The 21,105-nt window shown below is 36.9% G+C and overlaps 1 protein-coding gene across 3 annotated transcripts in view; it reads left to right on the forward strand.

Moving 5' to 3' along the window:
- Positions 1–21,105, forward strand: part of PCCA (propionyl-CoA carboxylase subunit alpha) — a 626,991-nt gene that overhangs the window by 22,631 nt on the left and 583,255 nt on the right. For all 3 annotated transcript variants that reach the window (XM_077158591.1, XM_077158589.1, XM_077158590.1), the window contains exon 2: positions 17,794–17,871. In XM_077158591.1, the coding sequence (XP_077014706.1) occupies positions 17,794–17,871 (78 nt within the window). The remainder of the gene's footprint in view (positions 1–17,793; positions 17,872–21,105) is intronic.

The raw sequence follows: 21,105 nt of genomic DNA on the forward strand, positions 1-21,105 counted from the left end.
ATTGTTCTGAATGTAAAAGCTGCTTGTAAACTTACCTCCTCTGTTTACAATGGACGGTACCCCTTCACTAACATCTGTGTTACTCCTATCCCAGTTAACCATTCCATGCCCCGTCTCAACTCACAAAACTGGATCTTCACCGCATAACTAAAAACTTCTTACTCTAGTAACTCTACCTTTCCAATGGAATTCTCATTATTACTCCTCAACATTTCTCATTTCTAGGCTGCTCATTCTCTGTCGCCGGTCTCAAACTAAGGCCCAAGTTTTGGCTACTATTATGTTCAGCCTACTCGCCCGGACTGTTCTATAAAGGAACGCAGACAAGCCTAGGTTTAACTCGCAGGCCTAGCCTCTCCTGAGGACTAATCACCCTTGGGCCGGGGACAATGGAGAACTAGTCTCTCCTGCTTCCCTTAGGCTATAACAGTCAGCGCCTGCCCACATTCCTCACACTCCCCCACGGGGGCTGCATGTTGCCAAATACATGCATCTATGTCCACCAGATAGGCACCGGTGGGTGCGACGCAAAAATCGCAGAAAAAAGTCACTCTAACAAACCTCCTTTAGCTCTTCTGAGGCACGTAAAACTTGCATAAGGGTCGGCTCAACACATACCCTTCCCCTAAAACCCTAAGCCTTGCACACAAGGGGAATCTTATTACTGCCCCTCCCAGCAAAGGTTCAAGCCCGCCACTTGTCACACAAGTGTGTTCTTTAAAAAAAAAAAAGGAAAAAGAGAGGAATTGTAGCATAATTTTATTCTTGGCCTGGTGGCTTAATCTCTTTCTCTCCCTCCCTCGCCATTTTGGCACGTCCGGTTCTTCGAAACCTCTAAATTACAGGCCTCGCTGGCAACTAGTAATAATGCAGTCTTGTCTCTCTAACCCTATTGGTCTTCTCCTTAGTCCTCCACCTACCCAACATCCTCTGCTACAAGTACACTCAGGAACAGCATCTCTATGGTCACAGTCACTCATCCGTCCTCCCTGTGTAATTGGCTACCCTCCCCTGGAGGCCACGCCCTAACTCCGCCTCTCCTCAAACTGTATATAATCCAGGGCTCGTCAAGCCTCGTGGTCTTTAACTACTGGCGGCCCTGGCATAAGCGTCTACCAACAATAAAGCTACCTCGCTTCATGCCTTAATTAACTTAGCCTCCAATCCTTTAAACCCGCAGCAAGGTCTCCTGCGCGCGCCCCTTAGACCCAAACCCCCAACTCGAGCCCCTTTTCTGCGTGCAGCAGCGTCGTCTAGCAAACAGTGAAAAACTAAGAAATAAAAGTTCCCCAGTATTAGCGGTTGGGCCAAACCGCAATCACATAGATGCATGATCATTGTTTCTTAGTGCATTTGCATCGGTTTAGAAGAACTAGCAACACAATAGAAAAAGATATAGAATGTTAATATAGAGAAAAAAAATAAAAGTAATAATAATAGTAAAAAAAAAAACACAAACCTGTAGCTCAGATGCAGCGTCATTCAGTGTTTTAACATGATTACTTTACAGTTAGGTATTATTGTGCTGTCCATTTTTGAGTTTTTGTATCTAGTCCTGTTGCACAGTCTGTATCCCTTCAGCTCCAATTACCCATTATCTTACCCTGTTTCTAACTCCTGCTGGACTCTGTTACCAATGACATATTCCAAGTTTATTCTCGAATGTCTGTTCACATCAGTGGGACCATACAGTATTTGTCCTTTAGTTTTTGGCTGGACTCACTCAGCATAATGTTCTCTAGGTCCATCCATGTTATTACATGCTTCATAAGTTTATCCTGTCTTAAAGCTGCATAATATTCCATCGTATGTATATACCACAGTTTGTTTAGCCATTCCTCTGTTGATGGACATTTTAGCTGTCTCCATTTCTTTGCAATTGTAAACAATGCTGCTATAAACATTGGTGTGCAAATGTCCGTTTGAGTTTTTGCCCTTAAGTCCTTTGAGTAGATACCCAGCAATGGTATTGCTGGGTCGTATGGCAATTCTATATTCAGCTTTTTGAGGAACCGCCAAACTGCCTTCCACAGTGGTTGCACCATTTGACATTCCCACCAACAGTGGATAAGTGTGCCTCTTTCTCTGCATCCTCTCCAGCACTTGTCATTTTCTGTTTTGTTGATAATGGCCATTCTGGTGGGTGTGAGATGATATCTCATTGTGGTTTTGATTTGCATTTCTCTAATGGCCAGGGACATTGAGCATCTCTTCATGTGCCTTTTGGCCATTTGTATTTCCTCTTCTGGTAGGTGTCTGTTCAAGTCTTTTTCCCATTTTGTAATTGGGTTGGCTGTCTTTTTGTTGTTGAGTTGAACAATCTCTTTATAAATTCTGGATACTAGACCTTTATCTGACATGTCATTTCCAAATATTGTTTCCCATTGTGTAGGCTGTCTTTCTGCTTTCTTGATGAAGTTCTTTGATGCACAAAAGTGTTTAATTTTGAGGAGTTCCCGTTTATTTATTTCCTTCTTCAGTGCTCTTGCTTTAGTTTTAGGTCCATAAAACTGTCTCCAATTGTAAGTTTCATAAGATATCTCCCAACATTTTCCTCTAACTGTTTTATGGTCTTAGACCTAATGTTTAGATCTTTGATCCATTTTGAGTTAACTTTTGTATAGGGTGTGAGAGATGGGTCTTCTTTCATTCTTTTGCATATGGATATCCAGTTCTCTAGGCACCATTTATTGAAGAGACTGTTCTGTCCCAGGTGAGTTGGCTTGACTGCCTTATCAAAGATCAAATGTCCATAGACGAGAGGGTCTATATCTGAGCACTCTATTCGATTCCATTGGTCGATATATCTATCTTTATGCCAATACCATGCTGTTTTGACCACTGTGGCTTCATAATATGCCTTAAAGTCAGGCAGCGAAAGACCTCCAGCTTCGTTTTTTTTCCTCAAGATGTTTTTAGCAATTCGGGGCACCCTGCCCTTCCAGATAAATTTGCTTATTGGTTTTTCTATTTCTGAAAAATAAGTTGTTGGGATTTTGATTGGTATTGCATTGAATCTGTAGATCAATTTAGGTAGGATTGACATCTTAACTATATTTAGTCTTCCAATCCATGAACACGGTATGCCCTTCCATCTATTTAGGTCTTCTGTGATTTCTTTTAGCTGTTTTTTGTAGTTTTCTTTGAATAGGTTTTTTGTCTCTTTAGTTAAATTTATTCCTAGGTATTTTATTCTTTTAGTTGCAATTGTAAATGGGATTCGTTTCTTGATTTCCCCCCCAGCTAGTTCATTACTAGTGTATAGAAATGCTACGGATTTTTGAATGTTGATCTTGTAACCTGCTACTTTGCTGTACTCATTTATTAGCTCTAGTAGTTTTGTTGTGGATTTTTCCGGGTTTTCAACGTATAGTATCATATCGTCTGCAAGCAGTAATAGTTTTACTTCTTCCTTTCCAATTTTGATGCCTTGTATTTCTTTTTCTTGTCTAATTGCTCTGGCTAGAACCTCCAACACAATGTTGAATAATAGTGGTGATAGTGGTCATCCTTGTCTTGTTCCTGATCTTAGGGGGAAAGTTTTCAATTTTTCCCCATTGAGGATGGTATTAGCTGTGGGTTTTTCATATATTCCCTCTATCATTTTAAGGAAGTTCCCTTGTATTCCTATCTTTTAAAGTGTTTTCAACAGGAAAGGATGTTGAATCTTGTCAAATGCCTTCTCTGCACCAATTGAGATGATCATGTGCTTTTTCTGCTTTGATTTGTTGATATGGTGTATTACATTAATTGATTTTCTTATGTTGAACCATCCTTGCATACCTGGGATGAATCCTACTTGGTCATGATGTATAATTCTTTTAATGTGTTGTTGGATACGATTTGCTAGAATTTTATTGAGGATTTTTGCATCTATATTCATTAGAGAGATTGGTCTGTAGTTTTCTTTTTTTGTAATATCTTTGCCTGGTTTTGGTATGAGGGTGATGTTGGCTTCATAGAATGAATTAGGTAGTTTTCCCTCCACTTCGATTTTTTTGAAGAGTTTGAAGAGAGTTGGTACTAATTTTTTCTGGAATGTTTGATAGAATTCACATGTGAAGCTGTCTGGTCCTGAGCTTTTCTTTTTAGGGAGCTTTTGAATGACTAATTCAATCTCTTTACTTGTGATTGGTGTGTTGAGGTCATCTATTTCTTCTTGAGTCAAAGTTGGTTGTTCATGTCTTTCCAGGAACCCGTCCATTTCATCGAAATTGTTGTATTTGTTAGCGTAAAGGTGTTCATAGTATCCTGTTATTACCTCCTTTATTTCTGTGAGATCAGTAGTTATGTCTCCTCTTCCATTTCTGATCTTATTTATTTGCATCCTCTCTCTTCTTCTTTTTGTCAATCTTGCTAAGGGCCCATCAATCTTACTGATTTTCTCATAGAACCAACTTCTGGTCTTATTGATTTTCTCTGTTGTTTTCATGTTTTCAATTTCATTTATTTCTGCTCTGATCTTTGTTATTTCTTTCCTTTTGCTTCCTTTGGGATTAGTTTGCTGTTCTTTCTCCAGTTCTTCCAAGTGGACAGTTAATTCCTGCATTTTTGCCTTTTCTTCTTTTCTGACATAGGCATTTAGGGCAGTAAATTTCCCTCTTAGCACTGCCTTTGCTGCATCCCATAAGTTTTGATATGTTGTGTTTTCATTTTCATTCGCCTCGAGGTATTTACTAATTTCTCTTGCAATTTCTTCTTTGACCCACTTGTTTAAGAGTGTGTTGTTGAGCCTCCACGTATTTGTGAATTTTCTGGCACTCTGCCTGTTATTGATTTCCAACTTCATTCTTTTATGATCCGAGAAAGTGTTGTGTATGATTTCAATCTTTTTAAATTTGTTAAGACTTGCTTTGTGACCCAGCATATGGTCTATCTTTGAGAATGATCCATGAGCACTTGAGAAAAAGGTGTATCCTGCTGTTGTGGGATGTAATGTTCTATAAATGTCTGTTAAGTCTAGCTCATTTATAGTAATATTCAGATTCTCTATTTCTTTATTGATCCTCTGTCTAGATGTTCTGTCCATTGATGAGAGTGGTGAATTGAAGTCTCCAACTATTATGGTATATGTGTCTATTTCCCTTTTCAGTGTTTGCAGTATATTCCTCACGTATTTTGGGGCATTCTTGTTCAGTGCATAAATATTTATGATTGTTATGTCTTCTTGTTGAATTGTTCCTTTTATTAGTATATAGTGTCCTTCTTTGTCTCTTTTAACTGTTTTACATTTGAAGTCTAATTTGTTGGATATTAGTATAGCCATTCCTGCTCTTTTCTGGTTGTTATTTGCATGAAATATCTTTTCCCAACCTTTCACTTTCAACCTATGTTTATCTTTGGGTCTAAGATGTGTTTCCTGTAGACAGCATATAGAAGGATCCTGTTTTTTAATCCATTCTGCCAGTCTATATCTTTTGATTGGGGAATTCAGTCCATTAACATTTAGTGTTGTTACTGTTTGGATAATATTTTCCTCTACCATGTTGCCTTTTGTATTATATGTAGCCTATCTGACTTTCCTTCTTTCTGCACTCTTCTCCATACCTCTCTCTTCTGTCTTTTCGTATCTGACTCTAGTGCTCCCTTTAGTATTTCTTGCAGAGCTGTTCTCTTGGTCACAAATTCTCTCAGTGACTTTTTGTCTGAGAATGTTTTAATTTCTCCCTCATTTTTGAAGGACAATTTTGCTGAATATAGGAGTCTTGGTTGGCAGTTTTTCTCTTTTAGTAATTTAAATATATCATCCCACTGTCTTCTAGCTTCCATGGTTTCTGCTGAGAAATCTACACATAGTCTTATTGGGTTTCCCTTGTATGTGATGGATTGTTTTTTTCCTGCTGCTTTCAAGATCTTCTCTTTCTCTTTGACCTCTGAAATTCTAACTAGTAAATGTCTTGGAGAACGCCTATTTGGGTCTAATCTCTTTGGGGTGTGCTGCACTTCTTGGATCTCTAATTTTAGGTCTTTCATAAGAGTTGGGTAATTTTCAGTGATAATTTCTTCCATTAGTTTTTGTCCTCCTTTTCCCTTCTCTTCTCCTTCTGGGACACCCACAGCACGTATATTTGTGCGGTTCATATTGTCCTTGAGTTCCCTAATACCCTGTTCAAATGTTTCCATTCTTTTCCCTATAGTTTCTGTTTCTTTTTGGAATTCAGATGTGCCATCCTCCAAATCACTAATTCTATCTTCTGTCTCTTTAAATCTATCATTGTAGGTATCCATTGTTTTTTCCATCTTTTCTACTTATCCTTCACTTCCATAAGTTCTGTGATTTGTTTTTTCAGTTTTTTTATTTCTTCTTTTTGTTCTGCCCATGTCTTCTTCATGTCCTCCCTCAATTTATCGATTTCGTTTTTGAAGAGGTTTTCCATTTCTGTTCATATATTCAGCATTAGTTGTCTCAGCTCCTGTATCTCATTTGAACTATTGGTTTTTTCCTTTGACTGGGCCTTTGACTGAATTTTTTGAGCATGATCCGTTATCTTCTGCTGGCGTCTGGGCATTTAGTCAGATTTCCCTGGGTGTTGGACCCAACAGGTTGAAAGATTTTTCTGTGAAATCTCTGGGTTCTGTTTTTCTTATCCTTCCCAGTAGGTGACGCTCGTGGCACACGTTTGTCTGCGGGTCCCACCAGTAAAAGGTGCTGTGGGTCCTTTAACTTTGGAAAACTCTCGCTGTGGGGGAGGTTCGCCAGCCGAAGCGGCTTGGAAGAGTGCCTGCCGGCCCGGGTTTCCGAACGCGCGGAGGGTCGCCGGCCGCTGCAGCCCGGGAGAGCGCCTGTCCGAATTTCCTAGTCGGCCCGGGGCGCCAAGCATGGCGGGAGGGCGCCAGCCACCGCGGCCCGGAGAGTTCACCGTTCCCAGCCGGACCGGGGAGTCACGTGTTTGGAAGGAATCTCCCCCGGTCACCGTTCTCCACGGCGTGGTGATTTCCGATCCAGTTCTCTCAGTTGGTCTGGGGGGCCGCGCGTGGTGGGGGCGCCAGCTGCCGCGGCTTGAGGCACCACCTGCCCAATTCTGCCAGCTGGCCCGGGAAGGAGGAAGGGAGGGACTCCGGCCACTTGTCGCCCCACCCGGAGAACCCCGCGCCCCTTGGCGATCTCACTGGAGCGGGTTCTCTCAGCCAGTCAGCCGTTCCAGATGGGGTACGCTGTCTTTTTGATCTCTGTCGTGGCTCCGGGAGCTGTTCTGTATCGTTTCTACTCCCCTAGTAGCTGTTCTGGCGGAGGAACTAAGATCCACGCGTCTTAGTAACCTGCCATATTCTCCGGAAGTCCACTCTGCAGATTTTTGAGTGTTGATCTTGTAACTTGCCACTTTGCTGTACTCATTTATTAGCTCTAGTGGTTTTGCTGTGGATTTTTCAGGGTTTTTGATGTATAGTATCATGTCATCTGCGAACAGTGAGAATTTTACTTCTTCCTTTAATTTTGATGCCTTGTATTTCTTTTCTTGTCTAATTACTCTGGCTAGAACTTCCAACACAGTGTTGAATGACAGTAGTGATAGGTACATCGTTGTCTTTTTCCTGAGCTTAGGGGGAAGGTTTTCAGTTTTTTTCCCATTGAGGATGTTGTTAGCTGTGGGTTTTTCATATATTCCCTTTATGATGTTGAGGAAGTTCCCTTTTATTCCTATCCTTTGAAATGTTTTCAGCAGGAAAAGATGTTGAATTTTGTCAAATGCCTTTTCTGCATCAATTGAGATATCATGTGGTTTTTTTCTGCTTTGATTTGTTGATGTGGTGTATTAAATGAATTGATTTTCTTACGTTGAACTGTGCTTGCATACCTGGGATGAATTCTTTTTAGGTCATGGTGTATAAGTCTTTTCATGTGCTGCTGGATTCGATTTGCAAGAATTTTCTTGAGGATTTTTGCATCTATATTCGTAAGAGAGATTGGTGTGTAGTTTTTTTTCTTGTAATATCTTTGTCTGACTTTGGTATGAAGGTGATGTTGGCTTCGTAGAGTGAGTTAGGTAGCTTTCCCTTTTCTTCAATTTTTTTGAAGAGTTTGAGCAGGATTGGTACTAATTCTTTCTTGAATGTTTGGTAGAATTTGCATGTGAAGCCATCTGGTCCTGGACTTTTCTTTTTGGGGAGCTTCTTAATGACTGATTGAATTTCTTTACTTGTGATTGGTTTGTTGAGGTCATCTATTTTTTCTTGAGTCAATGTTTTTTTCATGCCTTTCTATGAAGTTGTCCACTTGGTCATGGTGTATAGTTCTTTTAATGTGCTGTTGGATTCGATTTGCTAATATTTTATTTAGGATTTTTGCATGTATGCTCATTAGAGAGATTGGCCTGTAGTTTTCCTTTCTTACAGCATCTTTACCCAGTTTGGGTATTAAAATGACACTACCTTAATAAAACGAACTAGGTCGAGTTCCTTTTTCCTCAATTTTTGGGATAAGTTTGAGCAGGATTGTTGTTAGTTCTTTCTGGAATGTTTGATAAAATTCTCCTGTGAAGCCATCTGGCCTGGGCTTTTCTTTGTAGGAAGATTTTTGATGACTGATCGAATCTCTTTACTTTTGGTTGGTTTGTTTAGATCTTCTATTTCTTTCTGAGTCAGTATCACTTGTTTGTGTGTCTCCGGGTGTTTATCAATTTCATCTAAGTTGTCTAGTTTGTTGGCATATAGTTGCTCGTAGTATCCTCTTATGATTTCTTTTATTTCTTCAGGGTCTGTGGTAACACACCCCTTCTCATTTCTTATTTTGTTTATTTGCATCCTCTCTCTTTTCTTCTTTGTCGGGTCTTGCTAGTGGCCCATCAATTTTAATGATTTTCTCAGAGAACCAACTTTTGGCTTTATTGATTCTTTCTGTTGTTCTTTTGTCCTCCTGTTCATTTATCTCTGCTTTAATGTTTATTTCTCTTTTCCTATTTGGTTTGGTGTTAGTTTGCTGTACTTTCTCAAGTTCCTCTAGGTTTACTGTTAGGTCCTTGATTTTTGCTCTTTGTTTTTTTTGATAAAGGCATTTAGGGCAATAAATTTCCCTCTCAGCACAGCCTTTGCCACATCCCATAAGTTCTAATAAGTTGTCCCCTCATTTTCATTCATCTCCACATAGCTATTGATTTCTCCTTTGTATTAGTTAGGGTTCTCTAGAGAAACAGAATCAACAGGGAACAGTTGCAAATATAAAATTTATGGAAGTGTCTCACGTGACCGTAGGAACGCAGAGTCCAAAATCCACAGGGCAGGCTGCGAAGCCCATCGATGACTCCGATGGATTGCCTGGATGAATTCCACAGGAGAGGCTCACCAGCCAAAGCAGGAATGGAACCTGTCTCCTCTGAGTCCTCCTTAAAAGGCTTCCCATGATTACATTTTGCATCACTAATTGTAGAAGACACTCCCCTTTGGCTGATTACAAATGGAATCAGCTGTGGATGTAGCTGACGTGATCATGACCTAATCCTATGAAATGTCCTCATTGCAACAGACAGGCCAGTGGTTGCCCAATCAGATAAACAGGTACCACAGCTTGGCCAAGTTGACACCTGTCCCTAACCATGACATCCTTTGATCCACTGATTGTTAAAGAGTGTCCTATTTAATCTCCATGTATTTGTGAATGTTCTTGTTCTTTGCTGGTTTTTAAGATCCAGCTTCATTCCATTGTGATCAGAGAAAGCGCTTTGAATAATTTCAGTGTTTTCATATTTATAAAGACCTGTTTTTTTCCCCCCAGCATATGATCTATCCTGGAGAATGTTCCATGAGCACTAGAGAAGAATGTATAATCTTGGTGCTTTGCGGTGTTCTGGCTTAATTTTAAGAAAGAAGGGGTAAAGCTGCATATATTGGGTTTAGTTTTTGTATAATGCCTTACATTTTCTTGGCATTTTATAGTTTATAAAGAGTCATTTGATCTTTTAACAGGATCAAATAGAGGAGGTATCATTTTTGCCAAGCAAGGGTTTGCTGCCTGATGTGCACAGGAACCTATTCTGTACCGCCAGGATTTTGAGAAAAGAAAGGACTGTCTTGTGAGGTTGACCAGCAAGGAGATAAGGAGACAAACCTCAAATTTCTCTCCCTGATTTGAGGGCCAAGGGTTATTTTATTGGGATAGAAGGTGGGTGTTGCTATATGGAAGGTTAGTTTGGTGTGGTTTGATTGGTTAGGCACTGATTTGTCCCTGTGTGATAAGGCAGGTTCTTGACTGGATTTCCGTCATTGAAAGTCCTCTTGCATTGAATTTGCTTTCTCTGGCTCTGGATCCACATAACTTTGGTTTTGAGGGGGAAGTTGTTTTGTTCTTGGTGTCTTGGAGGTCGTCTAAGGACACTACTGTGCATTTCTGTACATGCTTTGGTTATATGATTTTGGTTGGCTGCCTCAAAAAAAAAATGCTCAAGAAGAAAACTTCCTGATGGGAAAAGTTACAAAAATTACAAACGAATAAGAGTGTTACTGACTGGTTCTGGGTAGTTTTGTCATCACTCACATCTTATAGATGGACACTGGGGTCCAGAGAAATGATTTGCTCAATGTTGCATTTTGTTCAGTGTTGCATAGCTATGTAGTGCGGGTGCTGAGGTTTAACTCGGGCCATGTAACCCTGATGGTTAGAGTCATGTGAACCACACTTTTAGCAAGCATTTCCTTTTTTTAAGTGTAGAAAATACAGGATATCTTTATTCTTGTAGAAGAGAACCAATGACGCTGTGTTATTGGAATGTCATTTTACATTCCCTGACCTTTTTCATTTTAACTGTGGTAGGCTAAACAGTCTTTATAAGTGGAGTTGATTATGTTTTTTTCTCAGAACTGTTGTTGCTTTAAGTATCTTAAAAGAATTCTAGACTGGGCTTGTAGCCAGTTATTGTTAACAAAAAACAGCAAAATCTAAAACTCTGTAGAGGTCTGAATTAGCAGATTTCTACGAATTTGTTCTCTCTGTTTAAAAAAGAAATCTTAAGTTATAGCTAAGATAAAAGATGTCCGATTCTTGATCTGTATTCTTCTGAACTTTGAATTTCTGAGGATGTCAGCCCTGAGTGAACAGGATCAGAGCCTTTATGGTGCTATTTCAAACCAGTTTAGACTTGCTGTGGGAAGGTCCCACACCCTGGTTTTACCCTTGGTGGTAGTTCTACTATTATGTTTCTCCTTCTAGTTATGGCTAACCAGTGACATTTAAGTTTTTTTTTTTTTTTTAATTTTGGGCCCCATTATCACAAATTCAGCTGTACAAGTTGTATGCCTTTTTTTTTTTTATGTGGGGGGTCGAATGTATGGGTTGGGAATTGAACCCAGGGTCTCCCACTTGGACCCCTGCATAGCAGGCAAGCATTCTACCAATGAACCACCAATGCTGTATGCTTTATTCTCTTTCTTTTTTATTTCTTTGGACTATTTTTATTTACAAAAACAGACAATATACTTAGAACCACCAAAAACAGGTATCTTTTAGTTAGCTTAACCATAGGCATATTTAAATAAAGTATCCATATAATCATTGTAAAACCTGTGTTTGCGCAGTAAGTTTCATAAACCAATTTAAAATGAAGGCAACAAGCAAAAAATTGTACAAATCCAAATAGCAAAGTTTTTAAATTCTAAATATTAAACACTAACTTAAGCTTAGTATTTGATCAGCTGTCAAAACTGTTCTCAAAATATCTGGTAGAACTTACAAATATCTGCATTGCTATAGTAATCACCTATGTTACTAAAGATTTTTGTGATTTCAGGAAAACATGAAGAAACAAATATTTACAATAAAGAAAGAATATGTATATATTTAAAAATATTTTTATTGATAAAACAATATACAAACACAAGCATTCTTAACATCCAAACATCCCATAAATGGTTTACAATCAGTGACTCATGATATCATCATGTAGTTGTATGTACATCACCTTGATCATTTTTTAGAACATTTGCATCACTTCAGAAAAAGAAGTAAACAGAAAAAACTCATACATACCATACCCCTTACCACTCCATCTCATTGACCACTAGTATTTCCATTTACCCAATATATTTTAATCTTTGTTCCCCCTATTATTTATTTTTTTATCCATATTTTTTACTCATCTGTCCATATCCTAGATAGAGGGAGCATCAGGCACAAGGTTTTCATAATCACACAGTCGCATTGTAAACGTTATATCTTCATACAATCATCTTCAAGAAACAAGGCTACTGGAACACAGCTCTATAGTTACAGCTATTTCCCTTTAGCTACTCAAATACACCATAAACTGAAAAGGGATATGTATATAATGTGTAAGAATAACCTCCAGCATAACCTCTCGACTCTGTTTGATATCTCTCAAGATATCAATGAAAATCTTAACCACCTAAAATTGATACCTTTTTTTCAAAAATTTTTTCAAGCAAACAGTACACTTAGAACCACCAAAAATGGATATTTTAGTTCTTAACCATCGGCATATTTAAGTAAAATATCCATATAATCATTGTAAAGCCTGTGTTTGCACAAGGCAACAAGGAAAAATGTACATATTCATGTAGTAAAGTTCTTAAATTCTAAGTATTAAACACAAACTTAGGTATCATTTGATCAGCTGTCAAAACTGTGAATGTTCTCAAAATATCAAGTAGAAAGTATCTACATTGTTATAGTAATGACCTATATTACTAAATATTTTCCTGATTTCAGGAAAATAGGAAGATACAAATATTTTTACATTTAACATATGGAAATCTTAACCACCTAAAATGGATATCTTTGTTAGCTTATCCATAGGCATATTAAAAAAAAAATCTAAGTGATCATCGGAAAGTCTGTTTGGATAATATGTTTCAGAAACCAATTTAAAATTAGAGCAAGGAAGGAAAAAATCTCTAAATACAGATATCATAGTTACTTGAATTTTAAATATTAAACAGTATCTTAAATACCGTTTGATTATCTATCAAAACTGTGTGCATTCTCAAAATATCAAGTAAAAAGTTATTTTTTTTTATTGTAGCTATCAACTTTGCCATAGTAGTGAGCTATGTTACTAAATATTTTCAAGTTTTGATTTCAGGAATTTATTTTATCAAATATTATTATAACTGCCTTTAGTTTTTTTTTTTTAAACCATTTTTTAGTTGTAAAATATAACATATGTATACAAAGAAAAGAAAGAAAAAAAGCAATTATTTCCAAAGCACACTTCAACAAGCAACTACAGGACACTTCCCAGAGTTTATCGTGGGCTACCATGCCTTCAACTCAGATTTTTCCCTTTAGCTGCTCCAAGACACTGGTGGCTTTACCAGAGTCATAGTAATGGAATCAAATGGTGTCTACCCTTGTGTGTCTGACTTATTTCACTCAGCATTATGTCCTCAGGGTTCATCCATGTTGTCATATGTTTCAGGACATCATTTTGTTAAATGCTGCATAATATTCCATCGTATGTATTGTACCACATTTTGTTTATTCACTCATCTGTTGATGGGCACCTGGATTGTTTCCATGTCTTGGCAATTGTGAATAATGCCACTATGAACATTGGTGTGCAAATATCTGTTCGTGTCACTGCCTTCAGCTCTTCTGGGTATATACTGAGTGTTTGTATTGCCAGGTCATAGTACAACTCAATATTTAGTTTTCTGAGGAATTGCCAAACTGACTTCCACAGCGGCTGAACCATTTTACATTCCCACCAACAATGAATAAGTGTTCCAGTTTCTCCGCATCCTCTCCAACATTTATAGTTTCCTGTTTGTTTAATAGCAACTGTTCTTGTAGGTGTTAGGTGATATATCATTGTCGTCTTAATTTGCAATTCCCTTATGGCCAATGAAGATGAGCAGCTCTTCATGTGCCTTTTTTTTTTGCATGGGCAGACTCCGGGAATTGAACCCAGGTCTGTGGCATGGCAGGTGAGAATTCTGCCACTGAGCCACTGTTTCACCCCAGTCTTCATGTCCTTTTTAGCTATCCGCTTTTTGGAAAAGTGCCTATTCATTTTCTCTGCCCATTATATAATTGGGTTGTTTGTTCTTTTGTTGTTGAGTTGTATAATTTCTTTAAGTACATAGGATATCAAGCCTTTATCTGATATGTGGTTTCCAAATATTTTCTCCCTTTGAGTTGGCTACCTCTTCACCTTTTTAACGAAGGTACAGAAGCTCTTAATCTTAAGGAGTTTTCATTTGTCTTTCACAGCTTGTGCTTTAGATGTAATGTTTAAGAAGCTACCTCCTATTACTAGATCTTGGAGATATTTCCGTATATATTTTTCCATAAGTTTTATGGTCCTGGCTCATACATTTAGGTCTTTCATCCATTTTGAATTAATTTTTATATAGGGCGTATAGTAGGTGTCCTCCATTTTTTTTGTCTGTTGAAACCCAGTTTTCCTATGCTCATTTATTGAAAAGACTATTCTGTCCGAATTCAGTGGATTTGGTTGCCTTATCGAAGGTCAGATGTCCATAAATTTGGTGGTCAATCTCTGCACTCTTGATTCTATTCCACTGGTCAGTCCTTCTTTCTTTGTACCAGTACCGTATTGTTTTGACCACTAGCTTTATAGTCAGCTTTAAAGTCAGGAAGTGATAGTCCTCCCAGTTTACTCTTCTATTTTAGGATATCTTTAGCTATTTGGGGTCTCTTTCCCTGCCATATAAATTTGATAACCAGCTTTTCCAAATTTTCAGAGTAGGTTGTTGGGATTTTTACTGGTATTTCATTGAATCAGGAGATCAGTTTGGGTAGAGTTGACATCTTGACGATATTCAGCCTTCCTTTCCATGAGCATGGAATATAAGCTTTCCATCTATTTAGGTCATTTTTTATTTCTTTTACCAATTTTTTGTAATTTTTTCTGTGTAAGTCCTTGACATCCCTGGTTAGGCTTATTCTTAGGTAACTAATTCTGGTGGTTGCTATCCTGAATGGAATTTTCACTATAGTTGTTACCTCAGCTAGGTCATTGCTGGTGTATAGAAACATTACTGATATATGCTTTCTTTTTTTAATGATGATTATTAGATATTATGACAAAGTATTTTTAAGTAATAATAAAAAGACTCTAAAATAGTTTAATAAATTAAGTATAGTGCTAAATCTTCTACATTTTGACAAGTCTTAACTTGTGGCAGATTTAATTTTAATTTTTCATTCTGGTTTTTGTCAACAGTTGTATCGTGAAGGTGAATATAGTATAGTATCAGAGTCACCTGCCCTAAACATTTCTCAGGGCTTTCCACTTAAAATTTCAGTAAAGTCTTGGGATAGAAACTCTCTCTTTTCTTGGGTCAGCTTTAGCTTAGTCCATCTTTCATGAACCCATCTAATGAGATAAGAATCCATATTTTCTGAAGTCTTTTTTCCAAAATGTACCCTAGAAACTAAAGTCATAATTTATATTTTCAAAGTCTATGAAATTAGCTCTATTTCCACCAAACAGCTCTACATTTTTTTTTGTTGTTGTTAAGTTCAGAGTAGTTCAGCAATAATTAGGTCTGTGACATGTCTTCTCGGTTCACGTGTTCACTTTCAATTAACTGCATATCTTTATATAAATTCTCAGAAGGACTCTCATGAACATGTTAGATACCCCTGTACTCATTTTTAGAATAATAACGTTTTAGGTTAGTAGGGTACCTTAGAGAAAAGTCACCTAAGCTTTCATTTTTCAGCAGAGAGCAGAGAAATTGAAGTGATTTGCCCTTTATCCAGGCATAGAAATAAGTGAGGCTGAGCAAGATTTAGAACTCAGGCTTCTTCATTTCCTCTCTAAATGCTTTTTTTCCAGGTAGTATGCTGCTTTCCTAGGTGTTCCTTTCCTAGACACAAGCATTGTTTATTTTAATTTCCCAGAGCTAAATTATAATACCTAAAACATCTGTCCCATATTGTTTTTGCCTTCTGAGGACTCACATTTGGTTTCTGCTGTCAGGAATCAGTTATCCCTTTCATTTGTTGGTGGTTAAAGGCATGTGTGTGATTTTTGCCTTTTGTAAAAGGATATATTCCTATGTTCCTGCAATGGAACATTATATTCTTTACAATATTACCAATACCTTTTTTTATAAAAGTAACATATTGTTTCATTTTTGAAATTCGTAGGTAGCTGGTATATGCTGTTTCTTTATGTGTCAATACCCTAATGCTACCTTGCAATAAAGTAAATTTGAGAAATTCCTGGTAACTTTTGTTTCTTCTCTTTATTTCTAGAGTTTGTTTCTGCATTGACTGAGGCTATAAATATACCACATGACTTCTGGGGGGACGTTTTATCTTTATCCTCTCAAGTCTGCTGTAATAGTATAAATTAAGCCATTCTGCTGAAGGCAGTAAAAGACCGAATTTTAATTTGAATGCACAAGAAATGGTGAAACCATTTTGAAACTTGATAAAATGTTTTTTCATCCACATACGTTTGTGTAGTTATTGGCATAATATGGGAGTTGTTTTACTGTTTTTGTTATCTCAAAATAAAAACTTTCAGAGTGCTTTTAATAGCTCTATGTTTAATCTTGTAGCTTTTACAGCCTAACCCTGTGACCTTTCAAAAATTGAAGTCTCTGAAACTTGGTTTTCTCAAAGTAAGAAAACTATAAAATTGAGGATAATACTTGAACTCACAGGGTGTTTGGAGGAATATATGAGAGGTGGTTTTGGTCTCAGTGTTAGCTTGAAAATTGCCAGAATGCGCTATACCAGAACTGGAATGGCTTTTATAAAGGGGAATTTAATAAGTTAAAAGTTTATAGTTCTAAGCCTATGAAAATATCCAAATTAAGGCATTAATAAGAGGTTACCTTCATTCAAGAAAGGCTGATGGGTCTGGAACACCTCTGTCAGCTGAAAAGTCATGTGGCTGGCATCTGCTCTTCCCTTCCTCCTGGGATACTTTCAGTCTCTGTCCGTGTAGAGGTTCCTCGCTTTGCTTCTCTGGGGCTGGCTTTCATCTCTTGGCTTCCCCTGGCTCTCACTAGGTTCTGACTTGCTTAATTCTCATGGCAATGTCTGCTGGGCTCCAGGTATCTCCAAACAACTGTGTCTCTGTTCTCCACATATCTACATCTGTGTTAGCTCTGCTGTGAAGTTTCAGTTACCTCTGAGGCATCTATTGTTTCTCTCCTTTCTGAGGTTTCAAAAATGTTTCCTCTTTTAAAGGATTCCTGTAAGCTAATCAAGACTCACCTGGAATGGGTGGTGTCACATCTCTATCCAGTCAAAGTTACTGCCCACTGTTGGGCACACCACATCTCCATGGAGATAATCTAATTAAGTTCCCCACTTACAGTGCTGAATAGGGATTAAAAGAAAGATTGTTCCCACAAAATTGGATCAGGATTAAAACATGGCTTTTCTGGGGTACATAATACATTTAAACCAGCATAGACTCAAATAGGAATGTGACAATAAGGTTAATTTTCTCAGATTATTTTTCTTCTACAGTTTTTGTTTGGCATTAAGTCTTTTTTTCCCTTCAGTTTTGTGTAAAAATTACTTTATAACTTGGGGGCTTGATAATTTCTGGATAATTCTACAGATCTGTGAGTTTAAAGTGTTGGTGTAAAAATATTGTTTTCATTTGTTATTTTCTTAGAATTGTCTAAGAGGTATACCTGTTTGCCTTTTGCTGATCTGTTTCAACCTTGTCTGTTTTCCAAGATGATGCTTCTGTAGTGATGGTGTACCTTCCTCCTTTCTATGCACATATGTGCTTAGAACTACATATTTGATTGACAAAATGGTTTAGCTAGACGAAAGCTGTATATACCCTCAATATTTTTTTGCCTATTTAATTATCTGTAATTTATTTACTTTCCTTTTTTTTTTTATAGCATCTTCCACACTATTTAGGACAGCGCTTAATTGTATCTCGTGGTCTCTGTTCAGTGGGATATGATCCTAATGAAAAAGTAAGTATTAAAAAATATTTCCATCTGCTAATTTATAATGGTTTTACTTTTTTTCCTCCACAGTGTGTTTAGTGGACAGATTAAATTTTATTAATGCTGTAATCATTTTTTGCTGTGGTAGCAAAGGTTTCATAAATGGTTAGTCTTTATTCCTTTTTAATTGTGGGCCACAACCTGAGCCTATTTAATTTTGTATTTGTATCTGTAGCAAAATTTGAATAAACTCACATTCCCGTGTTTACAACAGAGCAACTAGTTGGACGTTCTTTTTTCTTATTTAGCAGTTATTTTATTCTATATTTTAAGTATCACTGAATTCTCAGCTAGAATTTTTTTTAACCTGAAAGATCATTTTAAACTATCTCACTGTCTTGCAGTTTGCCCCAACAATTAAGAACATGATCATAATCAAATTAGTTTCTAGGATGAGAAGAAGAAAGTAGGACCACAGAATTGATACAACTCAAAAAGTTTATAGGTTCAAAAGGACTTGGATATTGGAAGGTGACTCACAATTAATCCATATTGCTTCATTTGTTGTTCATGCACCTCAAAAGTACTTTAAAAATATTGTTCATTTGTCCTCTGTTTAAAAAGAAGGGAGAATGGTTGTCAGTATTTGCCTTCTAGGTCTTATCAGTGTCCAGAGTTTTCAATAGTAAGCACATGACTCTATTTTCTGAACTAGAGGAAGACTGGCTTGTTTCAAAGCCTATGAGAAAGTCAGGTTTTTAAGGCAGACCATCCGTGTGGAGTCTGAATTACTCCTTGAGGCCATCTTTCCTGAGATTGTCAGATGTAACATGAGAGTCTTGAACTTGATGACTGAAACTGAACATGCAAATAGTAGTTTTAAAGCAAGTTTTTACAATCAGCTACACCATCACGCATTGCCATGTTAATTTGATCTTTAGGTACCTGCAGTGTTTAAAGACTTTAAAAACAATAATACCAAAATGTACCAAAGTTACTAGCAAGGATGCTTTAGACAACATGTAGAATTAAGATTTCCTCTTACCAAATATATATACCTCAGTGATTAAGAGAGCTCTCTATGTAAAAAAATTCACCTCAAAACTGTGTAAATAGAGTAAAAAGTTTTGTAAATAGAAAACTTACAGGTCTTCAGTATGAGTTTTCAAAGCTTAGTACAATGATGAGATGACAGTGTGTGATGATCTTATGTGGAATGAAACCAGTTTTAAAAATTGAATATAATACTTTAAAGATCCAGAGTAAAAAAATAAGGGAAATGCCCAGTCTCACATCTAACACCAAATTTTCATTCACACAGCTTGAGGTGTTAAGTTGGCATAAGCAAGGTACCTTTTTTTTATGTTTTGTGAAGAATTTTAAAACCCACCCTCCTAGTAGATTCTTTTCTCGTCTAGAGAAAGCCTTAGTCTTTGATGAAAACCAGTATTTTAAAACCAATTTTCTATCCCAAAAGCAGACATGTGAAAGAGATGGAATACTCCATTTAAATACTTACATATGTGCTTATACGTATACCAACATTCTTACATTATGTTCCATATATGAGATTGTCTGACTAGGAATCAAATGGTAATGTATTTCAACCAAAAGTGAGTATGAATATTTTACATCATCAAGATTTGGTCATTTTTAAGTTTGGTAGAGGAAAACAGAGAAAGTGGAGATGACAGCATCTCTGATTGATATCTTAAAAGTCTTCTTACATCCCCAGTGGGTCAGTTTAATCTCAATTTACAAATTAAGTGAATTTTTACCTTAAAATTCTAAATGTCATTGCCAATGATTATGCCAGGTGCAAAAGTCTATAGTGTAGGTACACCAAGTGGCCAGACTCCAGTTAGTGATTAATTCCTCATTATGTTTTCTAAACACTCTTGAAATATTTGGGACAGTATTTGACTCAAAAGAAACTTCACTTCTACTTTAAGTACATGTTACACTGACACTTTGTTTATTAGAATGTATTTGAACTATTTAACAAGTGGCTGGATGATAATTTAAAGAGAAGAAGATGACCCTTACCCAGCCCAGATAAGTCTTAAATATCATGGTCTACAATATGAAATTGTGCTAAATTAAAATACAAATAATTTAAATTTTTCAGGAAAATTTTCAGGAAAAGAAGTTTTTATTTTACATGGAGTCAATGCTACTGTTGAAACTCATTTTTTACTTGATATTTTTTCACTAAGAGAACTGCACATGAAGAAAATGAGTCTTATGTTGCAAGATCTTATTAGCTATGGAATTTGAATAGTTATTCAAAACAAGATTAAATTTGTTATACATCCAAAGTCATGTAAATGCATTTGGTGTCAGTATCTTAAAAGATTAAGGTGCTTTAAAACAAAACCTTCATAAGATTATAGGAATTATCCCCCATCCCGTATTATTGACAGCCCCTTCCAACATGAAAAAATTAGAATGGGCATAGCCCAAATACCCCTAAAGAACAGGAGAAAGATCAAGGGTGATAGTGGAGTTATACACAGAAGGTCAGGTTTAACAGATGAGTATGAGTGCTGAATCATCATACTGATATTTCTTTTAACCTCCAGTATGTTAGAGCAACTAGAAATAAAATCCTAAAATTGTGGAATTGTAACCCATATCAAAATCTGAAATCTGTTTTACAACTAATTGTTGCCATGTACTTTTTTTTTTTTTTTTTTTTACTTTTATGTATATGTTATTTAAAGAGAAGGAGGAGTGTAACAGAGAAGAAAGGATTTAACAAATGAGTATGACTGCTGAATCATTATACTGATATTCCTGTTGGTCTCCAGTGTCTTGGAGCAGCTAGGAGAAAAAACCAAAATATTGTGGAACTCTAACTCATACCAAAGTTTAAAATCTGTTCTATGACCTCTTGTTAAAATGTGTGTGGAAATTTATTGCTTGTTTGTATATGTTATATTTCACAATTAAAAAAAAATTAAAAATTGGAAAAAAAAATAAGTAAACCTTTTGAAATGTGAAAAACAAAAAGCAACCTCCACCCCCACATCCCCCCACACAAGTAAGGTGGCCTTGTATATGGCCTGAAGCTGGCGGCCAGCATGGTCCAGCTCCATAAGCAGAGACTAAGTGTTACACAAAGGTTGTCTCCATTGTGCAAAAGATCAAATTGAACTCAAAAATCCCTTCCAACTACAGTTGTTTACTGTTTAAAAAAATCTAAAGGACTGGTGAAATATATTCTTCAAGAGGCTGACTTAAGCCTTTGAAAGAGTCTTA

The sequence above is a fragment of the Tamandua tetradactyla genome, chromosome 4 (genome assembly GCF_023851605.1).
Source record: "Tamandua tetradactyla isolate mTamTet1 chromosome 4, mTamTet1.pri, whole genome shotgun sequence".
Taxonomy (NCBI): domain Eukaryota; kingdom Metazoa; phylum Chordata; class Mammalia; order Pilosa; family Myrmecophagidae; genus Tamandua; species Tamandua tetradactyla.